General features: G+C 36.6%; 1 protein-coding gene and 1 pseudogene across 1 annotated transcript in view; both read left to right on the top strand.

The window, feature by feature from the left end:
* LOC103599651 overlaps positions 1-4,263 on the top strand; it is a 12,150-nt pseudogene extending 7,887 nt beyond the window's left edge.
* The window catches only part of ZNF471 (zinc finger protein 471), a 25,175-nt gene extending 12,281 nt beyond the window's left edge, over positions 1-12,894 (top strand). Inside the window, exons 3-5 of the mRNA XM_008583792.1 lie at positions 5,275-5,401; positions 7,303-7,398; positions 10,664-12,894. Coding sequence (XP_008582014.1) covers positions 5,275-5,401; positions 7,303-7,398; positions 10,664-12,285 — 1,845 coding nt within the window. The 3' untranslated portion in view covers positions 12,286-12,894. The remainder of the gene's footprint in view (positions 1-5,274; positions 5,402-7,302; positions 7,399-10,663) is intronic.
* The last annotated feature ends 1,458 nt before the right edge of the window (positions 12,895-14,352 follow it).

Genomic DNA, 14,352 nt, shown 5'->3' with positions numbered 1-14,352 from the left:
TGCAATGGATAAAGCTAAGTGGGAGACGGAGTAAGTGGGAGACAGGGTGCTACGTCAGGGAATATCTGGATTTCATTGTTGGTAGAAGGCCTCTCTGACATTTTAGCAGAGACCTAAAGAAAAGATAGCAAGTACTTGGAACACGTTGCAGTCAGTGAGTCTTAACTGTTCAGGAAGAGCAAGAAGAACAGAACAAAATGATAGGGGACTAGCAGCAGACATTAGAGGTCACGAGGGCCAGACCATTTGAGTCTTAAAGCCATGACAAAGATTTTGTCAGATGGGAAGACTTAGGTGGATATTAAGCAGAGATGAGACATGATGTAACTTAATTTTTAAGAGGATCCCCCTGGATGCTATGTTGAAATTAGACTTAGGGAATCAAGGACAGAAGCAGGAACACCTGTTGTAACAATCAGGAGAAGAGATGATGATGGCATGGGCCAGGGTGGAGAGCCTGTTAAATTTGTAGATTAAGGAGAATCAAAGCTTGAATTTTTTTATCCAAAAATATGAAATAAATAAGCATTTAACATTTTAAATTAAAGTTAAAATTTTAACATATATTATTTAACATATGTTTGGTACTTTTTCTGTTAAATATATCCCTAAGTGTTTTAAAGAGATACATCACTATTGTGAATGGAACTTTTCCCTATTTTCATCTCTAGTCATATATTGCTAGAAAAGGGAAAAAAGTTCTTTAAAACAAAATATATATCTTATATCTAGCTGCTTTTGTAGTTACCTTTAAAAATTTTTTTAACATAACGTTTTCACTTTGATTGATTGGTTTATGTCTTGTTGTTTAACTAGTTTTCTAGAGCAGGGACACTTGTTGGACAACATGAGATTGTAACATTCACATAGACTACAGTGTGAATGTTCATTTTGGAACTGTGCTACTCACAGCCCTATTTTAGCTCTATGTTCATATTATCACAGAAAAGAGATAGTTAACCAATCTTTTCCAGTATTTAATTGATTAATTATAATTTTGAGTATAGATCTTCTAAAACAATATCGAATACTTATGGCAGTATTGCTTCCTTTTAATCACTTTTTAGATAATTTATAGTATGAGCTTTCTTTCTTTACACAACTTGAGGAATCATTTACCATAAAAGCTATGATTTTTTTTTTTTTTTTAAAAGATGACCGGTAAGGGGATCTTAACCCTTGACTTGGTGTTGTCAGCACCACGCTCAGCCAGTGAGCGAACCGGCCATCCCCATGTGGGATCCGAACCCGGGGCCTTGGTGTTACCAGCACCGCACTCTACCGAGTGAGCCACGGGCCGGCCCCTAAAAGCTATGATTTGAAGTGTACAATTCCATGATTTTGAGTAAATTTATTGAGTTGTGAGCCATCACTAATACCCAGTTTTAGAACATTTTTCATCACCTCAGTAAGATCCCTCATGCCCATTTACAGCTAATCTCTGTACCCCCACCCCCAGCCCCAGGCAACTACTAATCTACTTTCTGTCCGTAGATTTGAATTTTCTGGACATTTCATATAAATGGAATGATGCAATATATGGTCTTGGTGTTTGGCTTCTTTCCCTTAGTTTATGAGGTTTATCCATGTTATAACATGTTTCAATATTTCAATCCTTTTTATTACTGAACAGTATTCCACTGAAAGATGTACCACATTCTCTTTATCCATTCATCAGTTGATATTCTTTTGGGTTGTTTCCATTTTTTGGCTATTATGAATAATGCTTCTATGAACATTTACATGCAAGTCTTTATTTAGTCATACATTTTTATTGCTCTTGGCTAGCTTGACCTAGGAGGGGAATTGCTGGGTCAGAAGGTAAATTTATATTTAACTTTTTAAAAAACTGCTGAACTGCTTTCCAAAGTGACTGCACCATTTTACATTTTCAGCAGCAGTGTATCAGGGTTCCCATTTTCCCAAATCTTTTCCGACATTTGTTATATGTTTTACTGATTTAGTTTTGTTATTGTCTGTTGGTTATTTATTGATTTTATTTTGATTTTCAAGTAGATAAGGTTTTATATTAATCTTTTCACAGATTTTAATTGCACTGAATCCTAAACAGTGAATATACACTGAAAATTTTTGGTTTAGCGTACAACCATTTCTGCATATATTTCACATATATATCAAAAAAGTGGTAATAAAGTTGACTATCCATTAAATGAAGCTAATATTTTTTTTCAGTTCTGCTGTGCTCTTATTTTTTTTGACTCCTATATATGTCTGATTCTAAATGGCTTGTTAAACAGCCCATTTTAATGAATTTGTTTGCTTTATATATTTATGTGTTTTGTTCTTATATGCAAATTGATGATGCGCTTTTTAAAATTATTACATTACATGGTCTTTATAATGGATTTTGATTTACTTCAAGTCAGAATGGACTTTTAAAAATTTTGTCACTTTTATAATGGAAAATTTCCAACATATATAAAAGTAGAGGGAATAGTTTAATGAAATTTCCCTGCCCCCTCTTCCTTGTACCATCACTCAGCATTAATAACTATCTACCAGCATGAACTTAGCTAATGTTTGTTCTCATTTCTATATATATCCAAGATTAAATATGTTTACTCATGAAATAATTGTTACATCAATCAATTTTGGAGTTCTCCACAGTTAAATTTTGGATTACCTTCTTAGCCGGCTGAGGATGCATACCGTTGCTGATATTGAAGATTCTCACATTTAGTACTCACTTCAACTCCCTTTCTGTGTACTGTGACACACTGGAAAGCTAAAAACTGCATTTGCAAATAGGGTTCTCTATATGATTGATATTACCCAAAGCAGAAACTCCCAATAAAAGATGTAGAACCAGAGGCGATGTGCAGAGAAATAGGGTTTTATGGCTAGCATATTGGTGGAGGAGTTTGGTTCTTATGGGGAAATTCTGGCTGAAGATCTACTGGTCAGATTAGCTATGAGTGATACAGGAGACGGGATTTTTGAGAAAACATCTTGATATAACTGGGCTTTTCTTCTGATTGTGTAGCATTCAAACCTAGTTGCCTAGTCCTGGAAATCACAAAAGTTGCCTAGTACCTTTAAATAAATGCTTTTCTTCTTAAAAAAGGAATTATAAGCTTTTAAAATGTTGTTGATTTGAATTTACCTGATTGAGTATAGGATTATCAGGAAAAAAAGTCACTGGATATACATGTATACATGTACGTGCATGTAAAGATATTCATATAAACATTGGGGAAAGTCTGGTAGTTTAAATACCAAATTATTAACCATGAATACCAGGATCAAAAGCAATCAAATTTATTTTTCTGTGAGAACAGTCAAAATACCTAATTCTTTAACAGTGACCAAATTGCAGCAAATATTTGAAAGAATGTGATCACCCTTTGCTTGCATTGATAAATTCATCTCATTTAATTTTATAAAAATGTGTGAAATGATGGTTCTCAGCCATCATTAGTGATCGACTAACTAGAAGGTGAAAGCTAGAATTCAGGAAAACCAGTCATTCACAGTGAAGCATTAAAAGTCTTATAGTATCTTTATATGAAAAATAGTAGGGCCGGCCAGTTAGCTCAGTTGGTTAGAGTGCAGCCTTATAACACCAATGTCAAGGGTTCAGATCCCCATACCAGCCAGCCACCAAAAAAAAAAAAAAAAAAGAAAAGAAAAAAAACTCTCTTTGACACACCTACTGCAAGAACAAAGACCATCCTCAGCAATCAGACTATTGTCATTCCAGAAAATGTGAACATCACTCTGAAGGGATGCACAGTTATAGTGAAGGACCCCAGAGGAACCCTGCAGAAGGACTTCAATCACATCAATGTAGAGCTCAGTCTCCTTGGAAAGAGAAAGAAAAGAGTCTCCTGGTTAGTTGACAAATGGTGGGGAAATAGAAAGGCACTGGCTGCTGTTCGCACTGTCTGTAGTCATGTACAGAACATGATCAAGGGTGTTACACTGGGCTTCCATTAAAAGATGAGGTCTCTGTGCTTACTGCCCCATCGATGTCAGTATTCGGGAGAATGTCTCTTGTTGAAATCTGAAATTTCTTGGGTGAAAAATACATTCACAGGGTTTGAATGAGGCCAGGTGTTGCTTGTTCACTATCTCAAACCCAGAAAGATGAGTTAATCCTTGAAGGAAATGACATTGAACTTGTTTCAAATTCAGCTGCTTTTGATCCAGCAAGCCACAACAGTTAAAAACAAGGATATAAGAAACTTTGGATTTGGTATCTATGTCTCTGAAAAAGGAACAGTTTAGCAGTCTGATGAGTAAGATCTAAGAGTTGTCCACCTGCAGAAACAAACTACAGGGTAATTCCTAAGACATGCTTGTAAATTTTAATGATGGAATAAAAGACCTATTGATTTTGGGGAAAAAATACATATATAAATACATATATATAAACATTTTTCTAAAGGTGTATACATCTTCTGAAGGTCCCATACATTGAATATCTTTGTATTATGCCTTTGTTCTAAAGATTACTGTTTAAAAGCACATTAAGATGTTGTGTACATAGCTTTGTCTTTATATAGTTAGTTATCAATATTTTTGGTATCTTCGCAAATCAGGCACCGAGATTAAGATTTTTTTTTCAAAGCAAATAAAGCTGAAGATGAAAAGTGCCCAGAATACTTTTTAAAATTTCTTACAACCTGTTGATGATTATAACCAGACATTAATTTTTCTCAGCTTACGTAAATCTTTAGGAAACTAAAAGTTATAATTATTCAATTTTATTTTGTTTATACTCAAGTATATAATGAGTTGTACTCAAATGCATTATGCAAGTTGGATGTGTTGCATTCTTATACTGGGTATATTTATATTGTATTCTAAATATATTTATCACATTTATTATTTAAGAAAAAACAATCAGTCACATCAGTTCAATGCCAGCACCCCCCCCAAAAAAAAAAAAAACCCCAAAAACTCCAGGGTCCCATAGAGCACTATTTAAAAAAATCAATTTAGATATTCTTTTTTTGTTATGTTTTTGACAATTCAACCACAGGCGTGTGTCCTTCTTTGAAGCCCTTATTTACTGCCTTGTGGCCCCATATTTCTCCATGCTGAGAAATGAATTAGTAGTGTGATTGCATACAACACAGCTTAACACTTCAGTAAGTACTATTTTGGATTGGAACTTAATATTATATGTTTAAGTATTTTCTCCCTCATGGGCTATTTCTCACATAAAGTACAGACAACTTAGCACTTCAGCTTGGAATCATGTGTGTTCATGAGCATTGTTTGGTCAAGAGTGTATATGTGTCATTTCAGGATTTGGTGACATTCAAGGATGTGGCAATAGACTTTTCCCAGGAGGAATGGGAATGGCTGAACCCTTCTCAGAGGCATTTATACAGGAATATGATGTTGGAGAACTATCGGAGCCTGGTATCACTGGGTGAGGATCTTTATCTCCCTGCATAATTCAGAATCTATCCTTAAAGACCCTTCACATTTTAGTTTATTATTAAAACTTTTTATTGTGTGTAGGTCAGAAGGGAATCTGGGAGATGAGGATATTCAGGGACTGATGAAAATTTCATATTTATAGTTAGTGAATTTATCAAATATTCCATTGCTGTGCTCTTTAGGCAATTTGGAATAAAGGACATGATCTGAAATTCACAGTTATCCTGTGCATCCTTGTTCTCTCTGTCCTACAGTATTGTTATCACCAGTAGGCAGTAACAAGTTTCATCAGGAATATAGCTAGATTATTATAAATTCATAATATTGCTTTTAAAAATCAGTATCTTTTAATTAACTTGCAATAAGTGAAGCAGTATAACACAAACTATGAAAATGGCTTCAGATGCTCGCTTTTAGGGAAACTAACACGGACCCTTCTTCTAAGCCCTAGCACCACCTCATTGGCTAGACTAGGTTTCTGTTCTTGAGAGGTCCATTTTATCCTGCTTGTTGTTTGTTGATCTTGAAAGTGAATTTATGCATTTCACCAATTTTGAGACATTTTTGGCCATTATTTCTTCAAGTATTTTTTTATGCTCTCTCTCTTCTGCTTTTGGGACTTCAGTTACACAATATTAGATTTCCTGATATTGTGCCATAGGTAACTGAGGATCTGTTTACTTTTTAAAATCTTTTTTCTTATGCTTTTCAGATCAGATAATTCCTGTGGATTCAACTTTAAGTTCACTGACTCTGTCCTTCTTTTAATGTTTTGTTAAGCCCATTCTAATGAATTTTTAAATTTCAGATATTGTATTTTTCAATTCTAGAGTTTCCAGAATTCTTATAGTTTCTGTTTCTCAGCTGAGATTTCCGTTTAAACATTCATTACAAGCATATTTCCTTTACATTCTTGGGTGTGTGTGTGTATGTATGTATGTATATATATATATATATATATATATGTGATGTATGTTATGTATATGTTATCCCTATATAAAGAAAAAGGTGAATATGTATTTGTATGAATGTTTAACTGGAATTTTCCATGGAGTTGGCTAATTTATATTCACTTTTTATTGTATTAGATTTCTAATATTTTCATTTCTGTATCTATATATATATATATAATAGCTATTTAAAAATCCTTGTCTCCTAATTCTAACATCTTTATTATTGCAGGGGGAGTCTACATTTATTGCCTTTTCTTCTGAGTATGATTTACTTTTTTCTCTTTTATGTCTAATAATCTTAGATTTTATAATGGATACTGTAAATAAAACATTGTAAAGAGTCTGGATTCTGTCATATTCCTCTGAAGAGTATTGGTTTTTTTTTTCTTAAGCAGGCAGTTTAGTTGGTTCAACTCTAAACTCTGTCTCTAGGGCTCTTTAAAATACTCTGTTTATTGGGCCGGCCCGGTGGCGCACTGGAGAAGTGTGCCGCTTGGGAGCGCGGCGGTGCTCCCGCAGAGGGTTCAGATCCCATGTGGAGACCGGTTCCCGCTCACTGGCTGAGCGCAGTGTGGGTGCAACACCGAGGGTTGCGATCCCGTTGCCGGTCCCCGGTATGGGCGTGACACCGAGGGTTGCGATCCCGTTACCGGTCAGTAAAAAAAGACAGAAAGGAAAAAAAAATACTCTGTTTACTACTATCTGATGATCCTCCAAAAATGCTGGGCTGAATTTCTGCCCTTTAGCCCTTTAGAAAGTAGTTTAACTTTTATAGAGTTGACTGGTTGCGGTCCCATGAAGTCTCAGACACTTATGTAGTCTGCTCTTCAAATGTGCTTTACCTGTTTGTCTATCATTCCATCAGAATTGAGGAACTGGCTGGTAATTTGAATATAACCTGAAACATGACAAATTTTCATATTTTTTTTATATGCAGGACTTTGCGCTTCTAAGCCATATGTGATCTCCTTATTGGAGCAAGGGAAAGAGCCTTGGGATATGAAGAATGAAATGACGAGAGGTCCATTCCCAGGTGAGTGTGGGAGAACCTCCTTAGGCTTCTCAGAAACTCTTCTTAAGCTTCACAGGCCTGGGGAGAAAACTGAAACTGTACCACTTTGCTTGGGCTCTCCAAATATCTTCTACTTAACTCTCTTCTCTCTAGTAACTTGTTTTGCAAAAATCTTTATTCCACTCCTTCCTATCACCTCTTTCCTTTTGCCATACAGACTTTAAAAAAACAGAGAAGCTTGTATATCTTCTCTTAACTCTCGAATTAGGTGCCCCTTGCAAATCATAATGTACCCCGCTGCTTTAAAACTTTCTTTGCTTTCCTGTTACAAATAGGAAAACTCCAAACCCTACTAGCCCCTATATGATCAGCTCCTTCCTACTTCTCTATTACTTTTTAGCTTTTTCACTATACTTTAATCCAGAGTTTCAGACTATGTGGGGTACCCAAGTATGCCTCAAGTGAGTTACAAGTATGCCAAGATACAGAATCTTTCAGCCTTGGGAGACCATATGAGGCCAGAGGCAGTTTGAGTTCTAAGTCTGATTGCCTGTCAGTCACAGGCAGTATCATTCTTTTGCCCCCATATGTCTTACAAATGTCAGTTTCAATGAGTACCTGATAATACACTTGAGAAGCACTGCTTTAGTCAGTGGGTCACCTTTTCTGAACTCACCAAGCTTTTTACTGATTCAGGCTTTTGCATTTCCTGATTTCAATATGCAGAATGCTCCCCTTTTGGCTCTATCAGACTTGACTATCAAGCCAGACCTAAAAAGTCATCTCATTAGAGGCCTTTTGTAATCACCTTAATATAATGAGCATTTCCTTACCTCAACCCGAAAACTGTCTACCAAGCCGTCATTTATTTTCTTTGCAGCACTAAGGAGAATCTATAGTTAACTTATTTATTCTTCTTTCACTTCTGTAACAGTATTTGATCTTTACATTTTGGAATAATTTGACCCGAGACTTCTAAGGCCCACCAAATACCCAAATATTAGAAGAGAAATAAACCCTACTATGATGCACATTATATTTTGATTATGTAGGAAGCTATTATCTCCCTTAAATAGGGAAACAGAAAGCAGAACTTCCCTGATAAGAGGTAATAATTGGCCCTGTGAAGAAAAGATGGAGGCAGGAAAAGAGATTAAGCTGTAAACCTGATGGGACATTGAGTGTAGATTTAAGTATTAATGAGTGAGTAAAATATCTCAGTGTTTTTGTTAAGAAAAGCAAAAGATAAGAGACAGCCATGGCTCTCCATAGGAGATTGGAGTTGAAGACTATTTTCATGTGACAAGAAGGTAAATTTGAGAGAGGAGTAGATCATGAACTCAGCTTTTTGCTTCTCTGTCTAGATTGCTCCCTTTGGTCTATGTAAGAAAAACTATAGGTGATTGGTTAATTGATAAGAAAAACTATAGGTGATTGGTTAATTGACTTCCAGTTGCTTCAGTTCTACAGTTATCAAAAGCTGGGTGCTATGGTCTGAATGTTTATGTCCCTTCCACATTCATATGTTGAAATTCTCACCCCCAGGTGATGCTGTTGATAGATGGGGCTTTTGGGAGGTGATTAGGTCAAGTGGGCTCATGAATGGGATTAGGCCTGAAGGAGCTGCCTTGCCCCTTTCACCATGTGAAGACATGGCAAGAAGTTGCCATTTATGAGAAAGTGGGCCCTCACCAGACACCAAACCTGCCAATGCCTTGATCTTGGACTTTTAGCTTCCAGACTGTGAGAAATAAATTTCTGTTGTTTATAAGCTACCCAGTTTATGGTATTTTGGTATAGCACCCCAAAGTGACCAAGAAACTGGGTATTCCTGACATCAGGAATGACCGCGGGTTCGGATCCTATATAGGGATGACCGGTGCGCTCACAGTGCTCACTGGCTGAGTGCGGTGCGGCCAGTCTCAAAAAGGACAAAAAAAAAAAAAAAGGAAGCTAGTTAATGCCTCAAAGCCTTTTTTTTTTTTTTTTTAACTCAAGATTTTTTATTCCCCCTTTGCCATATGTTAGGCATAACCCTCAGGTACAGAGTGAAAGAAATTGCACATCATGGAAGAAATTGGACCTGTCAAAACCTTTCTTAACTGCTCTAGTAGATTTCATCTTTCCCATTTCTGAACTTCTATAGAAATTTTACTTTTTACTACATGGGCTCACACTTGATTGTGTTTCATGTTTTCTTTTCAAATTACTTTATTTATTGGTGTTGTCTTCATAATGACTTTCTAAACTTCTCATGAACTTTTGTTGTCCCTAATGCTTGACACATACTAGATAATTGCTTAGGAAAAATTAGATTAGTCAATACTTTGCTATGGACAAGATAGGAAAGGAAAGCACTTTCTTCTTTGTTCTTTGTTGATATCACCCTTTCCCTAAGATTTTCTCCCAGTATTACCTTTTTCATACAAATTTCTTCTTTATTATTTTATTGACAACTTCTTATATATGCCAGGTTTCCCCTATATATGTTAAGTGACTTAAGCAGCAATGTTTAAATCACATTCATTCCTTCTCCAAAGCTTACCTCTAGCTCATGAGGTAAGAAAAGAACTCATCAGGTAGTATATAAGAACGTGATTAGTAATAGTGATACCAACCTTCATATTGTTATAAAACCAATATCTTCAAAAAAGGAAAAGCAAAATCCCATTGAGAAGTAGCCTGAGAAGTGGCACTTTTGCTAGGCTGCTGACATTAAGAAGACTGATAGAAAAATACTGTAATGTGCAGCCTGAAGTTCAAAGAACTGCATGAAGTGAAGAGTTCACTGTATTGAAACATACAGAGGATGGTTCATGGGAACATTTATTTTCTGATTATGAAAAGATAATCCTAGAATTTTACCTAAATCTTAAGGGAAGTCACAAAGCATAAGATATGTGGTTATTGGGGATCTCTACAAATTTTTAGCTATAATGACATTGGTATTAACAAAGTTAACCTAGCTGTATACGAAAATCAGTTATTAGTGGGAGAGATCAGAGGAAAGGAGCTTAATTTATAGAGGTATAAAATATTATTGCCATTGCTGATGATTTCTCTAGGACCTCATTATCTTATGTTTAGTTTTCTTAATCACATTTTCCATAATCCTTTATGAGCTCTTGTTTTCTGGGTCTCATTGCATATTTTTCATTAGACATGCCTGTACATAATAGGTTTTGTGGGATTCATTAAATGCTTTTGAGTCACGTTTTTCACTTTAAATATTTTCTTTGTTATAGCCTATGATAAAGGAAACATTTGCTTTTTTGATATCTTTCAGATTGGGAATCTATATATGAGACACAAGAATTATTTCTGAAGCAGTTCATGTATGATGATGCATTAATGGAGAGAATTACATGCTATGGACTTGAGTGTTCCACTTTCAGAGAAAATTGGAAATATGAAGAATTTTATGAGAGGCACATGGTCAGTCAAGAGACATTTACCAGGCAAGGAACAATCACTCATAAAGCAACCCTCACTAAGGAAATAGACTACAGATGTACTAAATCTGAGAAATTAGTTCATTCGGACAATGTAGAAGAGAGTGTTTATAATCACAAGTCAGATAAAGAAAACTCCAAAAATTTCATGGTGGTAAAACACAAGAAAGTCTGTGTAGGAAAGAAACTTTTTAAATGTAATGAATGTGAGAAAACCTTCACCCATAGTTCATCTCGTACTGTTCATCAGAGAATTCATACTGGTGAAAAACCTTATGAATGTAAGGAATGTGGAAAAGCCTTCAAGCAGAGGCAACACCTTGCTCAACATCACAAAATACATACCGGAGAGAAACTCTTTGAATGTAAAGAATGTAAGAAATCCTTCAAGCAAAATGTACACCTTATTCAACATCAAAGAATTCATACTGGAGAAAAACCATATAAATGTATGGAATGTAGGAAAGCCTTCAGCCAGCCTGCACACCTTGCTCAGCATCAGAGAATTCATACTGGAGAGAAACCCTATGAATGTAAGGAATGTGGCAAAACCTTCAGTGATAGCTCATCCTGTGCTCGACATCAGAGATGTCACACTGACAAAAGACCCTATGAATGTATTGAGTGTGGAAAAACCTTCAGGCATAACCCATCCCTTATTCGTCACTGGAGGTATTATCATACCAGAGAGAAACCTTTTGGTTGTATCGATTGTGGGAAAGCCTTCACTGATCACATAGGGCTTATTCAGCATAGGAGAATTCATACTGGAGAAAAACCCTACAAATGTAATGTGTGCGGGAAGGCTTTTAGCCAGGGCTCATCCCTGACTGTACATCAGAGAATTCACACTGGTGAGAAACCTTATGAATGTGATGTTTGTGGAAAAGCATTTAGCCATCATGCGTCACTCACTCAACATCAAAGAGTACATTCTGGAGAGAAACCTTACAAATGTAAGAAATGTGGGAAAGCCTTTAGGCAGAGTATACACCTTGCTAGTCATTTGAGAATTCATACTGGTGAAAAACCCTATGAATGTAAGGAATGTGGAAAAGCTTTTAGCATCAGTTCACAGCTGGCTACTCATCAGAGAATTCATACTGGAGAAAAGCCTTATGAATGTGAAGAATGTGGTAAAGCTTTCAAACAGAGGGCACACCTTGCCCAACATCAGAAAATTCATACAGGAGAGAAACCTTATGAGTGCAAGGATTGTGGTAAAGCCTTCAGCCAGGCCTCCCATCTTATTCAACATCACAGAATTCATACTGGAGAGAAACCCTATAAATGTATGGAATGTGGAAAGGCTTTTAGTGATAGCTCATCCTGTGCTCAGCATCAGAGACTTCACAGTGGCCGGAGGCCCTATGAATGCTTTGAATGTGGGAAGGCATTCACAAGAAAGTCATCCTTTATTTATCATCAAAGATGTCATACTGGAGTGAAACCTTAAGAATGTAGTATATGGCAAAGCCTTTAGCTATTGTCAGTCCCTTACTGTTCATCAGAGACTTCTCTGGAGAAAAATCATATGAACATAAGGACTATAGGGAAGCCTTCAGCCAGATTGAACACTGTAGTGAATTCTCATAATTTTAGGTTGCCTTGGCATCTGTTTTAAATATACGTTGGACTTTGTCATACCAGAAACAGCGTTCAGTCCCGCTTGACACAGTTGCTAGTCTACTCCCCTTTGCCCCCACTCCTCAGTGCGGTTGGTCCAGATATCTGCCTTATACAACTGCTAACTGCTCCCTGGTTACCACTTTCCTGTGGGACAGCTAGATGCAGCCTGCTTGACTGGCCACACTGACCCTCACACCCCACAGGGACTGTGCAGATATGCCATCGTCCCCTCAACTCATGCCTGTTTGCATTAAGCCAACCAGTTAAAACTCCCTTTGGTTAGCCTGTTTGGATAATGCCCTAGAGCCAGGGCCAATAAAGGTGTTAGCCCATGTGTGCCTTTCTCTCCCTGCCTCCACTCCCTGATCTCTGTGTGTGGCCTCCAGGTGTGCTGTGTACACCCCAGAACCTGTAAGTAATAAAATTTTTATTTCTATCTTGTGTCTCTTTTGAGGGGTGCTTTCCATCTTAAAGATCCTAAATTAAAACAGACACCTTAGTCTACATGGAAGAATTCTGCTATGGATTGACTTGTGTCCCCCCAAATTTTATGTATTAGGAACTTAATCCCCTTTGTGAGAGTGTTAAAAGGGTGGGAAATCCTATTATGGTCATTGAAAGATGGGCCTTTAAAGAGGTGATTAGATTGTAAGGACCATGCCCTAGTGAGTGGATTGATCCATTCATGAATAATAAATTGATAGTTTCATTGGTGGTAATGGATGTGGTTCTGATGGCTTTATAAGGAGAGTGAGGAGCAGGTTAGCTTTCTCATTCATACCGTGTGATACCCTATGTCTCTGTAGAGCTACCACCACGAACCAAGACCCTCTCCTGATGTGTTCCCTGGAGTGTGGACTTCCCAGCCTCCACAACTCTAAGTGATAAACATTGTTTCTTTGTAAATTACCCAGTTTCAGGTATTCTGTTATAAGCAACAGAAATGGACTAATACAAATTCATACTGGGGAGAGATCTTATGAATGTAAGGAATGTGAAAAAGTCTTCAAAGTGCCTACCTTGCTTATCAGCTCAGACATCCAGCTCCTCCTCACCCTCTGTCTCTGAGTTCTGTGGACATATCTGGTAAATATTTTTAGAATTCTTCCACTTCTTTTGGTCCCTATTGCCCTAGTCCAAAACACAATTGCTTCACCTAGACTGTTAAAATTGCCCAAAACTTGTCTCCTGCATTCTCTCTTGTCTCCTTTGAGTTCATTCTTCACATTACAGCCACAGTGATATTTTTAAAATTTAAATATAATTATATTGCTCTCCTCTTAAAACGCTTGTTATGAAATTTTAAATTGCTTGATGAATGTAAAGTGCTTAGTGTGATGACTGCCCCATACTGAGTGCTTGGTAAGTGATAGATCAGTATTCTTCAGAGTACATAAATTATTTTCAAACAATGAACTCTGAGGACGAGTTTTTCCATATTAGGTGATCATAACAGTTTTGGAACCAAAACTATCTTAAGGTGGATAATGATTAGCATGTGTAGTATGTTTAATGTTATGACAATAATACAGTAGCTTTCTCATGACTCGGTCTGTATTCCCTTGTTGGTGTGAAAATTAAATGTAACCTGAGACATAGAACATGTTTTAAGAAGTGACTAGAATGCTGGATAAGACTGGAAGAAAAGAATTTGGTGGGAAGAATATATGCCAAGCCATTTTGTCTAGGCAAAAAATTTATTAGTGTTTAGCTGAAGAAATAGAGAACATACGTAGTCTAGCCTGCACAGATTAATTCTAGCATGGTGGATTAGTTCATTTTCTGTTGATTATAACAGAATACCTGAAACTGGGTAATTTGTAAGAAAACAAAATTTATTTCTTACAATTTGGGGGCTGGGAAGTCCAAAGTCCAGGGAACACATCTGGTGAGA

The sequence above is a fragment of the Galeopterus variegatus genome, unplaced genomic scaffold (assembly GCF_000696425.1).
Source record: "Galeopterus variegatus unplaced genomic scaffold, G_variegatus-3.0.2 Scaffold3043, whole genome shotgun sequence".
Lineage (NCBI taxonomy): Eukaryota > Metazoa > Chordata > Mammalia > Dermoptera > Cynocephalidae > Galeopterus > Galeopterus variegatus.
The sequence above is the reverse complement of the archived record's forward strand: the minus strand, read 5'-3'. Positions and strand labels throughout refer to the sequence as shown.